The sequence below is a fragment of the Triplophysa dalaica genome, chromosome 6 (assembly GCF_015846415.1).
Source record: "Triplophysa dalaica isolate WHDGS20190420 chromosome 6, ASM1584641v1, whole genome shotgun sequence".
Lineage (NCBI taxonomy): Eukaryota > Metazoa > Chordata > Actinopteri > Cypriniformes > Nemacheilidae > Triplophysa > Triplophysa dalaica.
In genome coordinates, this window is record NC_079547.1 from 1766112 (window position 1) to 1793249 (window position 27138).

General features: G+C 37.0%; 1 protein-coding gene across 3 annotated transcripts in view; it reads left to right on the plus strand.

The window, feature by feature from the left end:
• tmeff2b (transmembrane protein with EGF-like and two follistatin-like domains 2b) overlaps window positions 1-27138 on the plus strand; it is a 123901-nt gene that overhangs the window by 8131 nt on the left and 88632 nt on the right. Inside the window, exons 2-4 of one of the 3 annotated variants that reach the window (XM_056750738.1) lie at window positions 1821-1957; window positions 2403-2556; window positions 17950-18137. In XM_056750738.1, the coding sequence (XP_056606716.1) occupies window positions 18089-18137 (49 nt within the window). In that variant the 5' untranslated portion in view covers window positions 1821-1957; window positions 2403-2556; window positions 17950-18088. The remainder of the gene's footprint in view (window positions 1-1820; window positions 1958-2402; window positions 2557-17949; window positions 18138-27138) is intronic. The other 2 variants (XM_056750739.1, XM_056750740.1) reach the window with 2 other exon arrangements.

The following is a 27138-nucleotide window of genomic DNA, read 5'->3' on the forward strand; positions in this document are numbered from 1 at the left end:
GTTTGATTAACCGGCCGTGCCATTGATTTCTCCTGTGATTGAAGATGACACTCACCTTGTGATTTCACTTCCTCTTGCTCTGTGTTTATGATGTTATGACGTAGTGGAGCGTTACTAATAACTCTTGTGAGAGCACCGGTACACGCAAGACTTTCATTTTGCTGCAAGGAGACATTTTTAAATCCCTGGCTTCACAAAAAACGTACCCAGGAAATCTTCACAGACAATGATAATACTGTGATGTCTCTCATTCAGCAATAACAAAAACAGTGATGGACACAAATTCTACGATGTGCAAATGGTACACAATTTTTCAAAATGTCACTAGTCACTTTGCATACAACTGATACATATAGTATTTAAAGAAGAGCAATAACCTTTAAACCTTTATTTCTGTATAAATGATCCGGAAAGCTGACCATTTCAAATGCTTTAATAAAATGAAATGTGGAAGGGAGAGAACATTGCCGCTGTCACTGATAATAACCACAACGATTGCTCAGCATAACATTCAAAGTAACAAACCCACCACCGGATACTGTACTGTGATAAGACGTTCCAGCTCGAAGCTTTTTCATGAACTGTTGAGTGTGATGGAGCGTGGTGATGCTGTAAATGATACTCATGTGCTTTTTCTCTATTTCAGCTAGCTCCTCTTATGAAGGATATTATTTTCTGAGTATTAAAAAGAACTGCGGCCTCCAAACTTTTCTACCAGGGTGACACATTCAGAGTGAACTCGCTACTCACCTGGTCTTGAATCTTAAGCGCTCCTGTGGTTTGTGTGCGTTGAAAGATGAGCAGATCTCTGTGACAGTGCCAGAAGTGGGGCGTATGACATGATGTTAATAGAGTCTGACAAACAGAGCAGATGCCAACACAGAAGGCAGAGAGAGACGTACAGTATCAGGACTGCTGAAGGAAAGCCTCGGGCCTTCCCAGAAGCCATGTTTCTTCTGCTTGTGTTGTGTGAGCAAGTGCAGATATACATATAGGTGTGTGTTTCCAGTGTGTGCTCCACCGGAGATAAAATGTCAAATTTTAAAGGGAAAGTTCACCCAAAAATTATATCATCATTTACCCACCCTCAAGTTGTTCCAAACCAGTATACATTTTTTTTCTTCTGGTGAACACAAAGAAAGATATTTGGAAAAATGGCAGTAACCAAACGGATCCCAATTTACTCCCACTGTAGGGGAAATAAATACTATGGAAGTCAATGGGGGATGAGATCTGTTTGCTTACTGACTTTCTTCCAAATATCTTCCCTTTCCTGACGACAGAATTCTAGTTTTGGGGGAACTATCCCTTTAAGTTTTGGCCATGGGTGAGTTGATATAACTTGAAATTGAGTTGATATAACTTACTTATTTTGACGTGTTGAAGTAAAAAAAGCTGAAATGACCTGTAAAGCCAAGTTGGTTGTAATTTAAATTGAAGGCAGATAATTTTTTTACAGTGTGTCATTCACCTTATAACAAATTGTAAATGAATGAGAAAGTTACTGATTTGAGATGCTGCTTATACTGCAGGAGGCGGTACTTCAGATTCTAAAGAGTCTTTTGGACAGGAAATTTGATGAGAATGTGAAGTGCAGAATGATGTCAATACAATTCACTTTTTTAGGGCACACATCATAGGCAACATATTTATGCTTATATCTTCAGAATACGAATTTTGTCACACCAGCTTATAGGTTACATGCATATGTATAGTTTTATTGAGCTTTTTTAAAGGGATAGTGTACCCCAAAAAAATTCTGAAAACATTTACTCGCACGCTTGTCATTTCAAACCTGTCTGACTTTCTTTCTTCTGCAGAACACAAAAGAAGATATTTTGAAGAATGTTCTTTTTCGAAGCTTGATGGTCTCGTACCCATTCACTGTCGTTGTATAGAAAAGAAGAACCAGGGCATCTGCTCGACAGAAGATCAACAGGTGTGGAATGACATGAGGGTGAATAGATGTTCATTTTTCTGCTTAAGAATTGTTTAGCTATATCTCCAGAGAAGCATAAACGCGATAATGTTGTCTATATTTCAATGAAAATGCGTTCTAATATGTAAAGGGTATTTTGCTGAAGTGCTACAAGGTTCTTCTAAGAGCCATAGAGGAGACATTTATTCTCAAGTGTGCATCTTTGTCTAAAGGCATCTTGCATGCTGTAGATCAATTTTAAGCTTTAAAAGTGTCACAAGTCAGCTCATATAATGGGGATGATTTTCTCTAAACAGAGAGCTCTTGGTCTCTCCTCTTCTCTCCCATTTTTTTGCGAATATAAATTCTTCTTTGCTCCCATCCCACCCCTCAGATTGACCTCTTTCTAGATCTGACCTTCACTAAGAAGTGAAACAATGAAGCAAGAATAATCGGAGCAATATTCTCTCTGTTCTTTCCGCAGAGGTCATAAAGGCAGACACGCTCTCCTGACCACTTTCATTGTTAATAGCACCCTGAGGTCTGCTTTGGCTCCACTGAACGGTGAAGTCTGGATGTACAGACCCAAGCTTCTCATCTTCTCTGGTCTGATGAAGCCGGCCGTGGACATGACTCAGGTATCCGCTGGAGGAAAATTCAAATTCCTCTTTAAAGTTTCTGTGTTTTCTGCAGAGATCTGCAGTTTCCTAGATCAATTTAAATGTTTTCAGCCTTGGAACGGAACGGATATTGAGTTAATAGGACTCTTTCAATTTAATTTAATCTTTTTTTAAAAACATCCATAACAATAACCAGGCCTGTGATCCTTCTCCCTGATCATGTAAATACATCTCTGTGACTTCCTGACCATTTACATTCCTGTCACAGTTTGCAGATGTTATCCAGACCAACTGTCAGGATGTAATCGTTTTTTGTTTTGATTTACAAACACAAACTGGTTATTTGGGACAAAGAGCAGCTTTCTCACATTTAATAGTAGCCGAGGAAATTAAAACTGATGCACAATATAAATTTGAAATATTTCAATACGGTAGTTCAGTTTGCTCGTTCAGGTTGTGCACTTTTTTGCTTTCCTGATGTATGACAGACTTTTTTATTAAACCTGTGAAAAGAAATATAAACTGTAGCACAGCTTGTGTGTCTTTTCTGAAGAAACTATTGTTTTTCTAAAAAAGCCGATATCTCATTTTTAACAGAAAAGCAGATGCTTCTCGTCGAGGTCTTTTTCCTTTCTCCTCTTTATAATTTCTCTTTTATATCTCTTTCAAACGTGCCTTTTTCTCTTTCCATATTTCTTTGGAAAGGAAGAGAACAGGTGGCCAGAGAGTAAAAGCCCCTTTTCCCGTCTGTTCGTCCAAAAACGGAGAGGTTATCTGAAGTAAGAACCAACACGTTTAAATGAGGTGAACCGTGCCAGATACTCTTTTAACTGCACGGAGCGACGCTCTGAACCCCTCTGAAACACAAAAGAGCCAGTGCGGCTAGCTTTCAGTCGTCGTTTCAAGAGAGAGGTGAATAAAGAAGCCAGCAACCGGAAAAAGAAAACATTTAACATTTGGTCTTCAATGTGGTGTGAAAACCAAAAATGCAGAACGCCTGTGAATCCCTCGGAAGGTTGTTTGTTCCGTGATATCTGCGCTTTATGTCGCCCACGCAGGAAGCAGATAATTGTTTCGTGCGATCATCTAACAGCCTGTTAATTTCACTGCCAATTTCACAACGCGTTTTCGCACCGTCCATAAAAAACATGAGCAATAATTACAGCGTATTAAACAACAAAGGCTGTTACGCAGACAGCAAGAAGTGTTGTTGGGTTTTGGCACTGCTGAAAAAGAGGAAAAGTCAATAGACAGTTTGATTAAATTTTGTCTTGAGAGCATTTTTGAGTCTAATTGATCCATAGTAGAGTGCTGAAGTGTTGGGCTTTGTATGCATTTCTTTGCCTCCGTTGCCAAAATATAGAACAAAGTGACATCGAGTCAGTTGTCTTTGTGTAAATGTCCAGATGATCCCGAAGTAGTTTTTGGTGGATGTAAAGAGTTCTCACAGGCGTCGCAGGTCACATGTTCTTTTTTGTTTAAAGAATGGTTAAACGTGTTAAATGTAATTGCATGTACAATTCACTTGAGTTTAAATTATATTAAATTGACTTAAGTTCAAGTTTATGTATATAGCGCATTTAAGCATGGACCAGGGGTGCCTTTCCCAAAAGGATCGTCAGCCAACTATGATCGCAAGTTCCGTCGTTCCAGCATAGTTCAACGATTCGGTTGTTTCCCGAAACCATCGTTCCAATGATCAATAGGAAGAAGCATCTCAATGTTGCGTGGCTGGAACTACAGGTCTAGAGCTGCGTTTCTTTATATTTTGACATGTAGACTTAATGCTTTTGAACAAAGCAAACAACATGCATTGCGTTCTATATTTAGCGTTCTCAATATATACCAATTAAATTTTGCTTCTTTTAGTTTGTCAAGAAAATGTATGTAGAATAAAACTAATGAATGAATTAAATATCGTGCAAGAAAAAGTCACAAAAATAGGATAACAAAAGTAGCTTTTTAAATGCAATGCATGTTATTTACGGCAAGAATATGACATTAATACGATCCGAACGTATTTTTATTAGTAGACGTCATCACTCCACAACCTGTGTGGCGTCATTACTAACTAGACCCGTCATAACTAGATTGCTAAACCAAGTTGGTTCAAACAATTGATCTCCGACAAAGTTACTACGGTTTCGGGAAACAATCGTAACTACATCGTAATTTTCCCCAGCGATGCATCGTTCTATGGTTAACCAGAGAGTTATGTTGTTATTCGGGAAAACAAAGCCGACCAAAGTGCTGTAATGTCGACAATAAAATATCAAAAACACATGAATGTACTAATTATGTATTAAAAGCCAATGAAAACGTGATTTATATAATAATTTAAGCAATTAATTTTTTTTAACGAGTTAATGTAATGTATAAACCTGTAGCCATGACTTATTAATTTATTGATTTTAACAGTGTAATGTGTAAATGTAATGCATGTACAGGACAATTTTTAATTATTCAATAATTTCAACTGGGCCATTCCATTTACAACTCGTGTCATCAATATAATATATTGTATGTATTGAACATAAATATAACTTTTACTTCATCATTACAGTTATGTTTGTTACAAAGATTCTTATTAAATAAAACCAGATATTTTTTTAATGGTTTTAAAAGACCGTTAAACTCAAAAACTGGGATATGTTTATGTTGCCCAAACCTCTCTTTATTTTCCTGATGGAATTTTTATAAATAGGCACCGAGCAGCAGGTATGTAAAAGCAGATAGTCTCGTTTTTATGCATCAGAGGCCCTTTATTCGAACAGACGGGTATGTTCAGACCACAGCCTGTTCTGTGAGCCGTCTGAGATATACCTGCAGGATAACTTGAATATTTATCAAGCAAACAAGTGTGAACTACTAAAATCCCACTACATATTGATTTTCTAGTGAAGCATTCATACACCATAATACACCTGTTATGTATCCAAAAAAGTGGTGTACTTAAAAAAGGGACTTCTTCGCTTTATTTATGAAATATATTAAGATGATTTAAAACTTTGTATGCATGTTGAAGTTTCCTTTAAGTGTAAATTGAAGCTCAGCTTTGAGAAGAATTTAAAGAGGTTTGGCAGTTTATTGAATCTGCTATAATCAAAAATGAGAGAAAAGTGCTTGTGTGTTTTCACCCAGTGTTGGGTCAAAAAAAAGGCACAAATCCAACTGTTGGGTTGTAAATGAAGTGTTGGATCAAAAATATTTTCTGGGTTCATTTTACTCAAAAGCTGGGTTTGTCCATTTTCGATCCAACGCTGTGCTAAAAATAGCCGAGCATTTCTTTAGAATGTGAATATATTATTTTTTGGTGTGTTTGTTTAAGTATAATGTATAAAAATCAAAACTCAGTACAGATTTCTTTGTTTTGGTCCTGTAGTTTCGTGGAAAACTTAGGCACGGTTGACTCTTAGAACATTAATAAATGTTTTGTGAAACCGATGTGAATCATTGTCTGTCAGTCATCCACTTCTGACAGATGTTGTTTATCAGTTATCAATAGCAGCCGCATCAGGTCATCTCTTAGGCCCGACAGCGTTTGCCATGCCTTGCCGGATCAATGACGGGCGTAACCTCATCTCCGCGTTTCTCCATCATAAATCCCCGTTCGAGTTGAAATCAGAGACGGTTACTTCACTCCTCTAATCTGCGATGGGGTGGGAACATTAATCTCAATCAGAGGGTGGGACGGCCATTTTGAAGCTCTCTGAATCTGGCAGGCCCCATTTTGTTTATAAATGATCGGAGCCGTGAGTGGACATCAAGGAGAGCGAGAGAGCCATCAGCGAGGGCCTTGATGAGCCCTGCGAGCAAAACTGCATTCCCTTCTGGGATGCTTTAAAGAGACTTTCTTTAATGGTGTAATCCATAAATGCTGATACACTCTTAACTGTGCCCGAGCGCTTAGCTCTGGGGCCAAATCCAAAACATCGTTTGTTAAAAACGCGAGCAAACGTCCCAGCAAATAGAACTATTGTTATTGTTTGAAAGTGTTCATTATTGCACTACGACTAATGGACGGTAACAAATGAATGGCTTTTCAATTTAGCCGTTCGCTTTGAGCTTTTACTCTAAAGTTTTACAGTGAGACTTTGGATTGCCTCTGCTGTTAAAGAAATGTATACTTTTGCTTTTGCTTGTTCAAGCTATATGTAAAATTGACCATTTTAAGCTACAATCTGTAACTTTTTTGATAAGAAAAATTATGTTTAAAAAAACAGTAGGCTTATAATAATAATTATTTATAAGTTGAGATGTTGGGTATGATTTTATGTGAAATATGTGGCATCATTTGGCTTCAACACATATGAAGAAAAGTTTCTGATAAATACAATTGTGGCTGTCTTTCTGAAAGTATGTCCAAATATGCTGTTTTTCAGAAGACACTTTTAAATGATTACATACTGCGTCGTCAAAGTTGACAAGCACTTTGTAATACTTTTTATTGGTTAGATATTTGCAAAACTCATTGACAAACATAAATTGTGACTAATAATAATGATTTATGGCAAAAATAAATATCACAAAATATGGAGATACAAGGTTTCAGAAGGACAGGAGTGATAATATATTATTTCTATACAAAATACAAAATATTTGACGGTCATGAAATTTGCGCTTATCAAATTTGCAACAATTTTACAAACAAATATGTTTTACAACTTTTTTTCACATATTAAAGTTTGCACATGGCTCTTATAGACCACTTCGGATAACGTAAACATCACTGGTTGTTGCTGGTACCTGTTTAAGTTTTTTAACCCTACTTAAAGGTTTCAAGAAAATACCACTCGTAACCGTAAAATGAACATTCATAACCTTATCAAAATGTTTAAAGAATATCTTTTAATATTTAATAATTTATGTAAGACTGGACCAGTGTTCACATCTTGCAAAGTGGTCTATGAAATATAAAAATATGACTTTTCTCAAAAAGACAATGTATTAAATAACGTTTATTGATCCGATTGTGTCTGAGAATATTCCCAAAGAATGAAGTTGTTTATTTTAATTTCTCAACTAAGAAAAAACTTGCTTGGCATCTGGATTACTATTAGTTTTACACCCATAGTGTGTTTTTGGGGTTTTATGATCTTGTCCTTAGGGAAAGTAAATGAATGTGGAAGTTTCCACTTGGATCAAACGCAGTTTAACAGATCCCTCCACCTACATGAATTGACCAATTGTTTAATAGGAGGAGGCACAGGCCTCGGAGCATGAAATAAACATCTGTGCTAACTTCTGCCTCATCTCAAACTCTCTGCGGTGTTCACTGCTTCTGAGCTTTACTTCTAAAGTAGACTTCTAATTTTAACACGGTTTCCACATCAGAACTTTCTGCCAACCTTCCCTTAACCCTTTTTAAACCCGTCTCTGTATTTAATTAATTGTGACTTTTATAATTCATCATTTGCATCTTAATTCAGTTCGAATTACTTGGTCTCTCCTGTGGGGACGAGCAATAATGCATCTTAATGGAGCTTTCATAATCACTTTGTCCTTCAGGTGGAACTGACGTGGTTTTCGAGGTTCATTTCAACACTGGGATTTCCAGTATATTTACCGTACGCAGTAAATAACAAGCGGCAAAGACCTGCAGAACGATATTACGTTACGTTTAAGGTCATTACACATTCAAACGTGAAGCACGGTCTCGCGTGTCTGCACAGATCATCTTCTAGGAAAGGCAACTCTGAGAGTTCAGCTGGAGATAAATGACCGTCCATAATCGTAATTAGTTTATATATTTCCAGAAAAAAAATCTAAAGTGTTACGATCATTATCCCGAACATGAGAGAATGGCGAATGATTGAATTTGGATCCCGAGTAAGCTTCATCATTCTGCTTTCCTTCTCAGATTAAAGTGTGATATAGCCGCTCTCATGGCCGGCATTAATCCGCCCGTAATGACATTGCGAAACACATCAGGGTCATAATGGGCTGGTCGAGCCTAAGCCTCCGCTTCTTGTAATGACCCAGATGTCAGAGGAAACGAATGTTATCGGCCGAGTAATAAATATCCCAGTCAATTTGCTCCTGGCCGGCAAAGAGCTTTGGGCCATTCCGAGGAATTTCCGTCCGGGGCGAGGGAGGAATCCTGTCATTGCTAATCGACCGATGACCGGCGATCTGTGTTGCAGGTTTTATAACACGACAGACGTGCTTCTGTAAATGCATCAGATTTTTCTTTGAAGTTTAGCCGGCGTTACAGATGTGAACGTGCGTCCGTGTTCAGACAAACTGAGTTCACAGAGAAATTTCCATTTGTATCCAAGACTGACATCATTGTTTTGTGGTGGTACAGTTGCGTTGCTAAAGCTGTGTGTTCAACATGCTTTGCATGAGCCTGGATCTATTATTTTTGTCAACACTTCTTATAGAAAAGGGAAATGTTTGTTAGTGTTTATATATATTCAGGTATGAAGGAGATATAGAAGAGTTTCTATTATTTTGGCATTTTGGTGGTGACCAGGTTGAGATTGTGCTTACACAAAGAGCGCTTTTCCACCATCGTGCCGGACCGCTCTAAACACGGCCCGGAATGGTTACAATTATGTTTCCAAGTGAGCCTGGTTCAACACGGCACTATTACAAACTGTTCTCGGCTCTGAATTTTATCGGGGTAACGGCATGGGTGCAGAAACATTATAGCTCAGTCTTTTGTGTAACTAAGTGTGTGCCACATTTGTGTTTACAAGATTTCTATTAGTAGTGCGGCGGTGGAAAATGAAACCAATGAAACAAATACAAGCTTTTAGTAAGTGCATTTCTCCAAAGACCTCATAAACAACACCACCACACTATGGATTACCTGGAAAAGCCTGTGACTTGTTAAAAAGTCCTGGTTCACCTCTCACAAATAAATATTAATGTAAATGTATGACCAGTATAATAAATAATATATTCTGATCCGCATTCAAAAGAAGGACAAATCGCATTTATGATGTGTAGATTATGTGCAGGTTGAACATTTTTGTTTTTCCTCTTTTAGTGACCGAGAAAAACCTGTGCAAAATTTGCCAAGTAATGTGCGAGAGAAAGTTCTCGAAGTCTGTCACATTCACAATAACAGAGGTAGAAAATCGTAACGTTGATCTGTACTTCATGTGTTTTATTGTACTTTATTCATATTCTAGGCAGACTGAAAGTGCTTTTCAGTATTTCGAAGATCAGACTCAAAACATTTAAATGATCCTGTACTCTAACCCTCATGTTTTCCTGCTTTTATCTGTCTGTTCTCTGTTGTTCAACTCTGTTGGTATCAGTAAGATGGATTAATCACAGAAGACGTGTTTAATCTTATAATAACCAGAGGGCTGCTTTTGATCTCTTTGTGTCAAATATCTGGTCAAATGTCAGACAGCAGGTTTAATCTGTCAGGGCCAGACGCTTGGTTTCTTCTGCGCGTGTGAGATGGCTGGTTTAATTTATCAATATTTTCTGGCATTATGTAAACACGGCACAAAATAAATGTATACAATTCTGATATAAAGTGCAACAAATTTGGGCATTTGCCGCTTGCTACTTTCTTTGCATTCAGTCTCTTTTCTGTATTTTTAGAGTATCCATCACAAAGCCACGCCCCCTCCTTTGCCCTCATGAATAAACTGAATGGATCTGAGGCCGGAATAGCTCATTTTCTGATTTACATGCATCAGGAGGTTAAAGTTATCCGCCCTCCCGCTCTCATTCTCTCTCTCTCTCTCTCTCTCTCTCTCCTCTCTCTCTCTCTCTCTCTCTCTCTCTCTCTCTCTCTCTCTCTCTCTCTCTCTCTCTCTCTCTCTCTCTCTCTCTCTCTCTCTCTCTCTCTCTCTCTCTCTCTCTCTCTCTCTCTCTCTCTCTCTCTCTCTCTCTCTCTCTCTCTCTCTCTCTCTCTCTCTCTCTCTCTCTCTCTCTCTCAGCAAGCAGTTTTAATGCTTCATAGACGGACAGTGTTTTTGACTATAGTAACATCACATTTTTCAGAGGCCAGTTTTCTACATAAGCCTCTTATTTAATAACTTGAGAAATGGAACAGAAATAGTCTATTTCTACTCCACAGCCAATTTTTGTTCCTTCAATGACTTTTAAATGTTTTCTTTAATTAGTTGAGCTGATTGAGCTTCACATTTTTGTTTAACTGAATTGAAACAGAGAGCGAGAGAAGTTGTCTTAATAAATCCTGCAAACAAATCATGTATTTCAGTGAATGCATCAGTGAATTAGTCGTGTAGAATACGGAGTAACACGGATGTCATTGAATTGGATTGTAAAGATGATTAAAATTCCACCTGAAGCTCATTCCTGCAGTGCTGTTAGAGAGCCACAGAGTTCATCTGCTATAAATGAGAAGTGAATAGCACTTAGACTTGAGTAGAAATCATTTTGATAGGTCATAACCAGAGGACCACTGCCTCCTACCATCTCTAAATGTGCTTTGATCTTTACTCTCAACCACCTTTATTTCTTGCACGCACCCACACAAACACACACACATGAATCATTTTTGTGTAAATTTCCATGACTACTAGTATCATTACTTTAAGTTTGGAAATTGAATTCAAATTGTAATTCCTCTTATCAGTTCCTGTGTGCACATTTTCACAATTCTGTTAGTCTGCTGACTGACATCTCAATAAAAGTCCTTAAATTAACCATATTTTTCTATAGAAATCGTTGTTTAACTATTAGTAACCACAAATTTACCATAGTATTATTATAGTAACGACAGTTTAACTTTGATATATATACAGTATATGTATGTATTTGGCAAACCAGTCAATAAGAAGCCTAAATTACCATATATGACAACATGTTAATGGTTTGAATGGAATGGAAACTGGGATTCCATAATAATCAGAATCGATAAGCATAATCAGAATTAGAATTGAATAAATTCAAAATATACCCGACCCTACATTATATTGCATTTATCTCTTTCTTCTTATTACAGCCTTTTGTATTTAATAGCATCCACACCAATGGTTATGTATATAACGTTACATTTACGTTTATTGTTTTCCCAATTTAACGCATGAGCCATTTACATTCAAATGAATTTTGATTGGCTGTCAACATTTTATTATCGGCGGCTTAGAACTCGGCTCAACCAATCAGAATCAACGACCAGTACTGATCGTTCTATTATCGCAGTTAAGCTGAATAAAGGTTACTAATGAACTGTTTAATTGCTTTGCTTTGCAAATGCTGTTTGTGTCACCGCTGTATTCGAATCGGCAGGTAAAATATTTGTTTAGACTTTTCTAAGAAGTGGTTTTAGAGATGTCTCAGGTTTGTTTGTGATTGTGAATGAGCTTTACAGGAGAGATCATTGCTTTGAGACGATGTTTGCATTAGCCTGCTGGATCGAGAGCATTAATACAGTTTTGACTCTATAGCAAGCTTTAGGATTACATACGACACTACAGCTAATCGTTTGGGCTGTTCTGACATCAGTTTTCAGCCACTTTCATCTAGTCTTGTGCCTGTCTTCAAGTGAGTGTTCCTTTTTGAAGAGTTCTGAAATAATTCGCTGTCATTTCCAGGCGAAGTCTGGCTTGATTCCACCCCAAAACATCACTCTTTGTGCCGGGACGTCCCAGCCATCACAACACAGCCTCACTGGTTCGATCAATGGCTTGAGTTTAGGGTGGGACTTTCTGTTTCGATGGTCAATAGTAAACGAATAGGAAACCTGTTTAAACAGTCGTTCTCCTTACGATTCCATTCGGTGACGTTACTAGTGCAGAAATGACTCATGTGACCGTTAAACATCATTATTTACCTTCAATGGTCTTTCTGGATTAAAAATAATTGTATTTGCATGCTTGAAATATTTCACAGAAACTCTAGAAGGGGAGAACAGAAATACCTTTTTATAAATAGTCAAACAGGTTTGCACATGGAGATGTGATTCCATTCAAATCCTCTGCAGGGAAAACTAATGGATGTCTGTTTTCTGCTGGTTATAAAGGGAAACTCAAACAGTCTGCTGCCATTAAAGATAACACACACCTTTATATTAATGGATTGCTTATTGATAATCCCTTCTTTCCTCTCTTATTTTCTCTGTTAAATGTGTTAGGTCAGTTGGTTTCTTCTGTTTCAGCTTGTTGCTGTTATCGCTGGCATGATTATCAGCCTCCCAGAGGGGTCACAGGGGTCAGAGGTCGTAGGAGAATAATGGATGGAAAAAGTGACCTGTGGTTCCCTTTAACTCACTATAGATAGTCACATACACACAGACACTCGGTTTAAACACAGACTTTGAACATTTCTCTTCTTGTGTTCCACAGAAAAAAGACAATCATTTAGGAGGAGTACAAATTTAATTGTTTGTTTTTTTACATACAACTGAATGCATAATCAGAATTTAATACATTTTTGCACTTTAGTTGTACATTCTTTCAGATACGTGGTTTCAGATAATGTAATATATACGTATATTCAACTCTCTTTCAAAACTTGTGCTGCAAAATATGATAACATTATTAAGTTTTCATGCCTCCATTTATTTTAAAGGACTTGGATCCTGGTTGCACTCAGTTTATTATTTATTCAATTTATAGATAGACCCAGAATTTATTTTAAACTTTGTTTAGCACTTTATGGATGCACTCGTTCTTTACAATGCATGCTGTGTGATTCTGTCATTACATTTGCTATTTGGAAAAACTGGAAATTCTTGACTGTTCAAAGGTTGAATCATTCTTTGAGCAAGTTTTAAAGTATACGGTGACACAGAAGTTCATATGAAGTCTTCATGTTTGTAACAGTTTTAATTTGTAACTTTTTTACGAGCTGGCTTATCGTATAAATTCATACAATCTTATTCTTACATTCTTGAGCGGTTTGCTTTAGCCATTTAGGGGTGGGGTAAGGGGAGGGGCTTCAATATAGTTTTGTCTAATAATCGTATGTTTTTGCACGATTTACATTGTATGAATTTATATCAAATAGCCACCCCATGAAACAAATTCCAATGAATTCTTGAAGGTTGGTCAAATGATCATTATTTACATATTGTACCACAGCGCTTTGAAATTTGCATAAAGCTCTTTTGTCTAAAGAAAAACAGAAAAACAGTTGTTAAACATTTGAAGCATTTTTCCAATATCCAAATAACTCCTAAAAAACATTCAAGTAGTCTTGAAATGTGTTAAAACAGTAGAATAATTTTTGTTTGAACTCGGAGGTAGACATAGTTGAACAACTTCACCAACAACAATCAGAGTGAAATAGGAACAGGTAAGAGTAGATCTTAAAAAAACAAAAACAGCTGTCAAGGTGATGTGAATGACAGATAAACGCGAGTGCGTTCACCGCACTTTCTTGATTTCTGATCTGCGCTATTGTTCAGCCGCGAAACCGAACCCTCCTGACGTCGCCGCGTGGTCCCAGATCATACATCTTATCATTGAGTCAAGGTTTTTTCCATAAATAGTCAGCTGGGAATTGGAGTAAATTATTCATGAAGATTTCTGAGCCATCAATCCTCAGTGGTTGGACAAAGCAAGGCCGCCTCTCTGCCCGCCGGGTTGTTTAGAAGGAGTGGAGGCACATCAGGTGCCGTTGCCAGACGATGACTGAAGTCTAGGCTGCTTTGAGGGATGCAACCTTGTTTCTGGAGCAGGGTTGAGCACTCCGTTACCCTGCGCTGGTGTCATCCGATAAGGGGGTCATGGGTTTTGAGCGGTGAGAAGGGCGATTAATGTGATATCGATCATAACAAGAATTCAGCGGCAGGCTTTGGGTTGCCTGTAATAACCGAGTATACTTTGTTCCCAAGCGTGTCCTGAAATTCACGTCTAGTCAATATCCCATTAGAGAGATGTGTTAGTACAGCCGTGTGTGTGTGTTTGTGAGACACAGATTGTCGGTTAGGAGGAAGCAGTAAAAATCGCACTATAAATCATTTATTAGGTGGACATATGGCTGCCTGTAAAAATCAATGATGATTATCGGTGTCGTATCAGCACCCTGTAAACACACACTCATTATTTTGTGGAAACCATTACAACTAGACACGTAACCAAGGAGGAATGAACACATCTCCAACATACAGTATGAGTGATAGAAAACAAATATTTGCAACAATTCTACAAGCGTTTTCTTTATTTTAATCACCAACTTCATATTCAGCTTTTTGTGACATGGCCACGCCCACATTTGTGATGTCACACGGATGAAAACAAACACATGGCCGCCTTTGAGAATCTGAAACAGAATTATAGTTCAAACTCAATCTATTTTGTTAAAACGTATATTTCTTTGAAAATAAAAAAAATCGAAAATGAAATAAAAATGAATCGAAACGTATGAATTAAAACAAAATTGAATCAATCTTATTGAAATAAGAAAAATAAACATGAAAACTAAAGATATAAAAATAAAACCAAATTCACACTAAAATTAAACTGAAGAAAAGATGACCTAAAACAGAGATGATGTTTTAATAGCGTCTCGCACCATCACATCTGTCTACGCTGCTGTTGTTTTTTCAGGGACTGTGAAACTGTCGAATGCCTGATGGCTTTTTATTACACTGGAGGGACTTCATATTTTATTTTCTGTCATGTACCAACACTGCTGAGCAAAACTGAGCTCATTTGAAATTACAGAATAAATCATAACATAAAGAGAAATGCGTACGAGACGATTTGTTATAATGACACGTGCAGAACAGATGGAAACCGAAGAAGAATCGCCCACATCCTTCACATGTGCGTGTCTCTGTGTGTCCACACACTGTGCTCAGCTACAGGTGGCTGATAAATATGACACACTGTCAGAGGTGATAAACGCCGAGATCACAGATGTTCCTGTGTAATGACTGGTGAGTTGTGTACATGATGTCATATAGCAAGTAAACGCTTGGAAGAATCATTTTGATTTGAGATTAAATCTGGATTCTTGAATCTTGATTATTAAAACTGAGTGTGTATTTTAGATTACTGATTATTAATAAAAAAAATATTAATTTGTTCCAAAATGCATCTGTTAACTCTGTTATAAAATGTGAAATTTTTAACGGGTGCTGGATAGTTTATCATTTGCCATTTGTTATTTGTTGAATTTACACAATTTCGATAATTGTGGTTTATAGTATCAGTTATTTTCAATACGGGTATATTGTGACACCCGTACTCTAAATTCAATGATTCTCCTGTGCAGCAAAAAACCCGACATACTGTACGTGAATGAAAATCTGAATTTCACTGTTGAAAATGTTTGCTAATGTCATATGTTTTGTGACTAGATTTCATATGATGCTTTGTTACGAGTCATGCAAGAACCATTAAGATTTGAAATTCTCAATGTGTTAACTTATTCGAAAATAGCACTTCATCAAGAAATTAGATTTTTCCTAAAATCGTGAGGATAAAGCTTCTTAACCACAGTTGATTGTAAGAGAAAAGGCGAGAGAAACAAGGCAAGAAAAGAGTTTAAGATGGTGTTAAAGAGAAGAATAGAAGTGACCGTCAGACGGCTTCTTAATCAGCCCGTCTCAGTCCAATCGTCCTCTGTAGATTAGGCCTCAGATTGCTTCAGTGCTTCGGGGGATTAGGGGTGGGTGCCACTGTCACCAAACGTCCATTTTTCTCTTCCAAACTTCAATCTGGGAACCTTCACAGACAGTCACAGATTGGCATCAGGTGAAAATCTCATTAAAAACCCAGAGATGCCATCTACTGCCACTGCATTCTCCACCCTTTTCATTCAACTGCGTTTGAAGTCATCCGTGACTCGGAGGTGGTGGTTTTGTCCACCGTAGAAAAAAGTCTCCCCCTTGTTAGAAATGATTTGTCGATTTGGTGACAGCACAGAAATGCGAGCAGGCATTGTTAGTGTGCCGTGAGTTTATTGCCGGGGTGATTCAATAAGCGCAGAGGTTGAGTCATTCGACGGGAAAAGCTGGCGCGCTATCCGCGCGAATGAGGAGGGGGCTGGGGGTAAAAAGAAAGAGAGAAAACACTTGGGGTACCCAATTAAAGTCTGAAAGATGACGTGGCGGTTATCCACATTGACAGTCTCACCATGGTAACGTGTTTCATCGAGCAGTCTCTTTTCAACGGTTGCGCATGAAATTTTCATGAGACGTGCGGCAGACGGTGTCCACCTGAAGCACAGGTGCGATGAATCTAATGGGATATACATGCAAAACAGCCGCGGTTTGGGCAAAATGAAATAAAAAAAAACAGACCTGCAGACTAAATGTGGCTAGAAAGCAGTTGTTAGTTGCACGTTGGTGCACGAAAAATAGACTTCACCTACGTTAAGACACGCTGAATAATTCAATCGTGCTCGAAGCGAGTGTCATAATTTTACCCGTTTCTCGGGGACAGATGTTTACGACAGATGTGAGATGAACAGTGGTGGAAGAAAAACAAAGTATTTTTCTTTTGAAGTGTATTAACGTAATCTATTTTGGTTTTTATTTTAGAAAACTTTCTTTACCTTCGCATTCTATCCTTCTGATACCTCGTATCTTCATATTTGGAGTTTTAAATTTTTTGCTACTGTATAAATCCTTATTATTAGTCACTGGGTTTTGCAAATATCTTACCACTGAAAAGTATTCAAAAGTGCTTGTCAACACGGTATGTAATAGGGGTGTAACTATATGGCAAAGTATTGCATATCGCAGTACAAAAACATTAAGATATGCATCGTAAATATATAACTATATTTTATAATTTTATGTTAAAATTATTTTATATTTTCCTGTGACAGATCTATTTAGTGTTTTTCAGTTTACATAAAGGTGGATAAACCTTGAATGTTGTTATTTGTAAATTGTTAATGTTTTGGGAAACATTAACTCGTCAGTTTCTTATTTTTAATTTTGTTTCAAATATCGTGATTCAATCGTAATCGTAAACTAAGTATCGTGTATCATATCAAATCGTTACACCCTAATATTTAATCTCTTAAAAAGTATGGTGTTTTTCCCATTTTCTGATAAACTGCAATTTTGTCTATCCAAGGTTTCGGAAGGAAAGCGACAATCATACTTTTTTGATCATACGATCATACCTTCTTTCAATTTTGATGTGCACTTAAAGAATCAATAGTTTTAGTAAGTTGATTCTATTCAGGGAACCTGTTATTTTGAATATTGCCAATTAGATATTGTATCTTTCAAATTCATGATTTATGATTATTAATTTATCTTTTTGCATATCCCTCATACGCACAACTTCCAACCCACTTGAGTTATATTTGGGATAAACGCTGTGGGTTAAATGAGATGGTCTCTATCTTACATTTACAAGAAATCTGAACAGAGAACATCTGAGCTATTTACTCTGCCAATAGCAATATCACACCATCCCAAAATTTCTTAAAAAAAAAATGATATATTAAAAACACAAATATGCTAAACAACAGAGCCTATTAACTCAGCGATTTCATCTGATCCTATTACAGACATGCATGAGATTCGCAGTATTCATGAGCGAGATTCATCATCCGCCGAGTAACGCAGAAATTCAACTGCCGACAGAGAGCTCACCTGCTGCGATGGGCCAGCAACGTCTCGCTCATTCAAAGACTGATTTTCTCCGAGATGAAATGTTCACTCACACAGAACGAAAGTCTTATTACAGGTCATGGAGGTAAGACGGAGAGAGGAGGGGGTGTCGGGGTTTAAGCGGCCACGGTATGACACACAGAGGAGATATGACTCTTTCAGCTGAGCTTTTAGGGTAAATGTTCCATTACAGCCAAACAGGGGCTCAGATGTTCTGAGAGAGTGTAGAAAATGACAGCGAAAGGAAAAAAAGAAAAGCATGTCGGAGAGATGGAGAGATTGAAATATCGAAAGAAGAAAGCAATTTAATGGAAGAGGGAAGAAAACACTGGAAAGCTTGTGTGTTAAAGAACACCTTTTCCCAAAAAATTATTTCTGTTGTTATTTATTATTATATAAATATGTTTTTATGTATGTCCGGAAAATCTGTATCGTGAGGAATACAAAAGCCTTTTTTAGGAATCTCTAAAACACAAAAGAAGAAATTTTGAGAAATGTCTGGTTTTGTGTACATAAATCAATGGGATTCAGTGTTGTTTTGTTATAAACATTCTTCAGAATATCTTCTTTTGTATTCCTTAGATGAAAGAAAATCATGTAGGTTTGAAATAACGTGGGGATGAATAAGTGATGACTGAGTTCTATCTCTTTAAAATGTTGTCTGTACACTGAAGACAGCTCACAAGGTTTTGGAACAAAGATAATTTAATATTCTTCTCACATACCGTATACAGAGCAAATCATCTTTCAGTCTTTTTCTCATTCTTTCCCTCTCTAATCCTTTATAATCCATTCCATTTCTGTCCATCGTAACGCTCAGAAAAAGCACCAATCCTGAATAAACAATCTCTAACTTCAGTTTTTGATTTTCTGTATAGACTGTAAAGTCCACCTGGTTTTGACTAGACAGAAAAACGCTAGCTGACATTTTGATGGCAGAGGCCCGGCTTGACTAATCGATAAATAGTGTGCGAGACTTTCTTCCGGAGGCATTAATAATAGAATCTCATTTGAAGCTGTTGCTTAGGCAACCGAACGGCAGATTCGGTGGCGGTCCTGTCTCGGCGAGTGCAAGCGAAGTTAAAACTCTTCAGTTGTCGCAGACACAATAGGGCAAACTTGGGTCACATGAGTTAAGTTTCCTTCACAGGGAGGATTTGTTAAATCCATTTGATTTCGTGGTGTTATAGCGGATGACCATGGGTTGACCGATGAGCCAAAGAATGGATGCGCCATACAAATACTTGAATAGTGCTACAAGTTAAGTCACAGGCGTCATTTGCAAACTTTTAAAATTGAATTAGTCACAAGCTTTGTGTTTAAACCGGCATTAAATCATTATTTAATATGAATTTATTCCTTTATATGCAGAAAATCTTGCGTTCCTAACCAATTAGACGTTTTGTCGTTTATGCATGCTGTGCATTTGGCAGATGCTTTTACCCAAAGATATCAACTAACAAACCATTTTACATTAAGCACCTCAAAATGTCAATCACATTGTTTTTGGATAGCTGAAAAATACATTTGGTTTGGATGTTGTTTGGTGTGGATGTTGTGTGTCCTCTGTCCCGGTAACAGCTGGTGAAAAATGTCAAGGCTCCTGTTTAATTGATGGAAAGCGGTTCAGGAGTCACCAGAAGCGTGTAAAACAAGGTCAACGATTGGCAGCTGGTGTGAAAGCTTGCGTGATTGCATCCGTGCACTTTTGTTGATGTGAAAGCATGCGTGTATGGATGGATGGAGTACAGAAGATGATGTAACCAAGTCTGTCACTGAAGACTTAGAGATAGTAGTAGTGTTGTTTACAGTAAAACTACTTGAAGTTGAGGACACGAGGGTGAGGACCACACTGAGACCTCTCTTTGTCACCCCATCCTTTGTAACCAGAAGATGAGAAGCACAGTGACTTCAAAAGAGGAGGAGCTATCGTCCGGGGGTTTGTTAGAATCTGTGATAAGTACTGCTGTGTTTTCTAGACTCTCCTGCAGTTTGGAGTTGAGCTCTGGGTCCGTCTGAAGTTCAGTGTTTTTTCACACATCACTAGATCCATTGGTGCGAGTTTGCAAAGTTTTTGGCCAAATGTAGCTGCAGAAAATCTTCAAGACCACTTTGATGGCCGAAAGCAACACGGTTAGGTTATTTGTTACTTTTTCGTGGACTTCGAGCAGGGGCACAACTTTGTAAAATGTTCCAGAGCGTGAAACATGTCCAAATTGGTGAAAGTAAAATAATGAAAAAGTACAGATACTGGACGTGTGATTTTTGTTTGCGATTTAGTTGTGTGCTCATACTGTTCTGAAAGTTGAATATGAGAAACATTTATTCATTTTTTTGGTTGAATGATGCCTTTAGTTACTGTACTTTAATCACTTTTTCCTTGAAAAAGTAAAGTAAGGGATTACTCTTGTTTTTCTGTAATGTAATTACAGTTACTTCTGAACCTAGTTAGATCATACTTTAAATGTATACTTTAATGTATCCTTCTCACATTTGTATACTTTGGTAAGTTAATAAGAATAATTTATGTAGTTATTTATTTAAATTAAAAAAATAAGCCGTTTCTATCCTTGAATCAATTCTAATCAAGGTTGATGTAGGATACAGAAAGTAACTAGTAAAGAAGTAATTAAATACTTTCTGGAGAGAGTCATTTGCACAGTCATCTAATTACACTATTGAATATGTAATTAGTTACTAGTAATTAATTACTTTTTCCGAGTAACTTACCCAACACAGACGAGGTATTAATAAATGTTATGAGGTCCGAACCTTACTTCCGGTAGACCTCTGCATAGAATCAATAACTGTAGAGTAGTTTTAATTTAATCTAATACAGTTAATATACAATAAAATATTTATATAAATTAAATAAAAAATAAATTGTTTAAACCAAAAATATTTTAACCAAAAGGTTAACTTCGAGCCAGGCATGTGTGTCCGATAAAACTGTGGGGTAAAAAAACATATTGAAAGTTTAGGAAGCTGTAAAAATCTCTTTCCCATCTGTAAATATTTTTGAGTGACTATGTAGAATAGATTTAAAAAGACAACTTGACAGTGCGTCATGAGGGGTTATATTTGTTAATGTGATGGCACTCATTCCTGGGTGTTTCCACAGAAAAACACCCGTCGAAACCTCTTATTATCTTCATCTATGGCTGTCACAGAAGTTGCTGTATTTGAAATCACTATTAAAAAAGTTTGCAGAACTGCACAGTGTGTTCAAACAGTATGAAAAATTGCTCAGGTAATCTAACACGACATGTCGGTTGGAAAAATGTGGGCATTAATGATTTAACCTCGCGTTACTCCAGAGAGACTGTCCTTTCATAAAGTGCAAGTCATTTTGGATTAAAGCATCTGCTAAAGTTAGACAAATTGCTTTCTTCACCTGCTTAATAGTATTTCAACAAAATGTTGTGTCTGTCCTTGATTGGTAAAACCTTGTAGGATTATTATGCCGAAAGCAACCAAATTCATACCAAAGCTTTTAAAATTTTATGCTACATTGTCATTAGACACATTGTGTCACAGAATGTCTGGAAGGTGCGGTGCATGTCGATATTCAGTCCATTTTCAGTTCCTCCTAATAGACTATCTCTCTCTCTCGCTCTGTTTTTGGATCCAGGTGAATTATTTTGCTTTCATCAGGAGAGCTGATCTGTTGGCATGGAAATCAAAATGCAAATGGATGTGATGTGAGGAGGATGCACTCGCTAGAAATTCAAACGACACAACCAGCAGCTTGTAATCATGAGCAAATTCTCTGTGCGCGGTGTTGACATTATTAAATTTCCAGACAGATTAAGGCTTTATGAGAAGCTTTGTGTAATCCGACGAATCGGCATATTGCTTCAGTTTTGCAAATGTGCTCATAAATTCCATTAAAGGTGGTTTGAGAGCGACTTCAATCTCTTCGATCGGGCGTGTGTAGGGTCTTCAATATTACACCTCTGTAGGATTTGAAGGAATATGATGCTCAAGGAAGTGTTTCGTGTTTACGTAAACTGAAAAACATGAGCTAAAAATAAAAACTATCTCTTGTAAGCTTCAATAGGAGGTTTCGGCAGTCAAAGGTAACCTCAAAATCTCAATCTTTTCAAGGACGGATAAAGCTCGCCTGCCCTTTAAACTTTGAGGTCGACGTGTTTTGTAAGGTTTAAGCTGTACTGTTCGTAAGGTCACTGCGGAATCACTTTTACATCATTTTTATCTCCTATCTCACAGGGGTCCTAACTGTATGTTTGACTTCATCTTTTGGAAGATGCTGAGGGGGTGGAGACATAAAAAGAAAGATGTAGGCTATAGGAAACGCAATCTCTGTTTCTCTTTGACCCCAGTGATCAGTGCATTCCCGTGTGCGCAGGGTCAATCTACAGGTCAGTTTTATACCAGAAATTGTTTGGATGGAGCTCTGAGGAAACATACAATCCACATTAGGGCTGCAACAAACGATTATTTTGATAGTCGATTAATCTACCGATTATTAGACAGATTAATCGACTAATTGTTTATTTTCCAATGACTAATCGGTGCGCTTCAATGATTATTCAGCTTTTGCAACTAGTTAAAACATTGAGTTATACATAATTTACGTAATGAATAAAATCAATTCAGCTTTTGAAATTTGTTTTAATGAACTGGAACCAATTGGTTAGTTACTCTCTTTAAGTTTGCTGATTCTGTCCAACTCGAATCACAAATACACAAATAGTCTCTACAAACTTTTAAATACAAATAAAAATAAATAAATAAATAGGGTATATTACAGACAAATGTTAACAAATCTCTTGACAGAAGCATTAAGCAGCATTTCTATGTCAACAGTTCAGTTTAACTCTTTCCCTGCTAGCCTTTTTTTTTTAAAAGTTGCCAGCCTACGTCAGCGTTTTTTAACATTTTAACCAAACTTTAATGGCTCACAGTAAATTTTCTGTAAAGAATATATAGACAAACAATATGTCCAATGAAAGAAGAGAGTCTCTGCTTTTAAACAAAGGAAACCGTATTCTTCAATCTTGATTTGTTCATTTTTATCACTCCTTAGATGTGGGTAGGTTTCTTCAAAAATGCATCACTTTGATTAAAAGATAATTTTGAGATAAAGTTTTTTGTCAAAGATCCCGCCCAGATTACACTCAGAACAATCATTAAAAACCGATAAGAAATATACGTTCTAGGTTCTGGGATTCTTCCCAAAGGTGTGTAACAGCGCCAGCTGCTGTACAACAGTATAAACACTGATTGCTGTAGTAACGTCTTTGGCGGGGAACCGTTTTTTCCGACGAGATAAATCATCAATGTCGGTGAAAGAGTTAATGAAAAAGAGCAAGTAACAGAAGAAAATATTTTAAAAATAAAGACTCCTATCACTTAACGTCCCTCTCTTATAATCATTTTCCTCTCATGTAATACCAAATAGTGTTATAATAATCAAAACAGGCTTGACTAAACTCGATCAAAGCTTTATACTTTGCAAAAAACAAATAATAACATTGATGTAATTATATGATTATTGTTATTATTATCATTACTATTATTACTGCATTCTCTCATAAAAAGATTTACCGCCAAGTTAGTTAGTTAGCTCTAGATGGAGAACAGTCACCTCTCTCCTGCTCCAGGATGTTTCCTTTTTAAATGCTCCAGCATGCAGGTTGTGCTGATGTGAAAGGCAAGTTCCCCCTTGCATGCATTGCACACAACCTCTTTTTTTGTTTTCAATTTGGTGGTGCTTTCCCACACTTTACTTGTTCGCATTTGTTTGTACTCCGCCATAATTCTCGCTGTGTGTCCTTCTAGTGTCCTTCTTTACAGACTCAGCAGATGTAAAAGCTTTTCAGACGATGTCGACTCCTGCAACTGAGTTCATCCAATGAAATGTTTTTGAAATGGACAGTCCTCCAGACACTTTCCTCAGTGTCCTAAACAGCGCACACTAATGGATATAAAACACTTTATTTGTGTGGAGAAAACACCATCTCAGTGCAATTAACCACTATAAAAGAGAATTTATCAGTTCAAGTTATACAACTTCAGTTTACAACTGCTTTAAAACGTAATACATATCTCTGAAAGTAATCTGTCTGTACATTGTTTAAAGGGTTCCTGACATAAAAAGGATTTAAAAATTTGTTATAATCTTCAAGCAGCGGTAAAAAATATGGATGTAACAACCAGCCAATAGCAGCGCTGCTTATCACGGGTTCTGCTATCGGTATATGCTGCCTTTCCAAACAGTGTGTGAGCGTGCAATGATCCCAGACAATTTAATCCAGATATACTAATCATCAACAACAGGTGCGTTCAAAGAACCAAATTATCCATTTAGCGGGATTAGGTCATCTGGGAAATTTCATTAGATCTTGGATGTAGTAAGCGACATATGGAGAACGGGCCCCAGAAATGTGTCAGGACAAATGAGAAACTGTATTATGCTATAAATCCACATAATTCAGCACTGTTGGGATAAATGTGCTTGTTTAGAAGCTTTGAAGTTATGAAGAAATAAATCTCGAGGTTTGGGCATGGAAATGAGTAAATTATGACAAAAATAAACTGGTTATGTTTTTGGCTAAAACTTGTAGTACAAAATGTTTCGTACATATTTCCATATTAAAAAAATACATTTGACATGAGATTCATCCCCATAGTCAGCACAATTCTTTTTAAGAAAAGACATCTCATGACAGCAATTTGCAACCTGATCCTGATTCTAAAAATAATAAAAATAATTTTTATTTTAAAGGTGCCTTATAGGACACTAAAGGACACCGCACAGTAAAATGATGAAATTAAAACATGGTGAACAACGCAATAACAACAACAACAACAAAACCGAAAGTATAACTTTCGTTAACTTTAGTATAACAATTTAAAATAGATTAGAATAATCTCATGACATCAGGTAGTGTTGTGTCTGATGTCTAGATTGTTAAGGTTGTGCAGAATTAAATATCTTTATAAAGACTTCTTTATACCATTAGTCCCACAAAACTGTTTTGTGGGGAAGTGACATCATATCTGAAATGATTCCTCATCACGGATTGTTGACATCTCTTCTGAAACTCTAATGACAGACATCTGTCAGATTTCTAAAATATCTGAGACACAGGTGAGACTTGAGTCAAAGTTTCCCATTAATTTAATATCCTAGAAATGTTGAATATTGTTTGGATTGAATATTTAGAATGATAAAGAAATAGAATATAAACACTGATAAAGCTTCCCATCCAGTGAGCTCATGAATAAAGAATCACTGCGACTGAATCATCGACTCATTGAATCGAGCGGGTCATTGAGTCATTTAGTGAGGTTGTTTAATAAACAAGAACAAGTTAATTATTGCTAACAAGAATGATTCATTTACTGTATGGCGCTTAAAAGTTTTTTCATTGTAATTGTATCATCTTTTCTTCATGGAAAAAATAAATCACATGTTTTGAATGAAATAAGAAGCAAGTAAATCACAATCATATTTTTAAGCCAAAGCATCCTCTAAACCCAACACATCAATATTCTAAAAAAGAAATGACGTTCACCCTGCTTTTATAATCCTGTCACAACTCTTATTTTTTCACAATTTCAGTATGTTCCAGTTTCACATGTAATTTTAACAAGCAGTCATACGGTGTTCCTGCGCTCATTTATTCCAGAAGCACCCGTGTATTAAATCGGCTCACCGTGACCTCATTGTAATAGCTCTTCTGGGAAACACTGCCTTCTGTTAGACAGGCTTTTAAGTTCATTCATCTTCCACAAGTGCCGCCTGACCGGCCAAAAGTCAAGAAAATTTGAAGCGTGTCACTCTGTGAGGTCCTTGATGCTCCATTAGGTGTCTGTGGCAGATATGTAATCAGATGAGCTCCATTATATTCGGGGGAAGATGGAAGTTGTCATATATTTTGTCTGAATGAATGACTGATGAATGTGTGATTATAGCGTCTGGATAAAGAGGATTTGATTGTGTCTTTAGGCTGTCGCAGGGAAAAACCCAAAATGGCAAATCTTTTTTTAACACATGAGAGAGAAAAATGAAAAAAGATGAGATCTTTATTATTTCTCCTAGAGATCAAAGAGGTTAAATGGAGGTCAAGTGGAAACTTGCTTGGATCTCATCTGCGTCTCAGATATTTCTCTCGAGAAAACGAGTCAGAAATCTCACAAATATCTCCATTAGACTTTGAGAAGAGATGTCAATGATGTGTCAAACTGAGCTCATATTTCTCAAGTCTGCCATCAAATGTCAATATTATTAAATATCTAAATATGAACTCGATCATTTCTCATCAAATTTACCCGAATAACTGCAATGAGCTAACTGTGAATGTTGTAGTAGAGGACATACGGTGTTTCTACCTTGTGGATCTTCAAATGGTGAGGAACCCGAAAGACAAATAGAGTCAGTGCTATGCTGATAAATGTATAGTATTTCCAAAGTTCTCAAGTTTCCTTGTTGTCGGTTTCCTTTGGGAAGCTTTTGGAAGATGAGCAGGTGTTTCACTGGAGAGCTGCTCTGTTTTCAGTATTCTCATCATGATGGTTATTGTTTCAGAATTCCCATCATGCCTCACTGACTCAACCTCAGCATCCTAATCCTGTCGCATTGATGCATCGCTGTGTCCGGATGGATAATGCTGCTTCTCCAGTGTGTGTGTGAACAATAAAAACGTGAAGTGAGAGAGTGTGAACATCAGACATTTGGGATTTCGAGTTGGCTACATAATCTATAAGATCATTTACATTAAAGGGGTAGTTCACTTTAAAATTAAAATTTCGCAATCATTCACTCATGCAAGTCGTCCATGTGTTTATTTCATCTGTCGAATTATTTTGAGGCTTATGTGGACAGTGCTCTTCTCTATATTATAATGCACTTTAACTGATGGTTATGGTCCGAAATTTAGTTTCGTCGCAGCTTCAAAATTCGCTACACGACACCAGCCGATGAATAAGGGTGTTGTCTATTGAAATGATTAGTCATTTTCCAAGAAAATTAAACGTAAATATGTGGCTTGCAATCCCTCGGAGTGCCTCCATGACGCAAGTCCGCTACGTGATGAATTGGTCAAGCATAATGTATT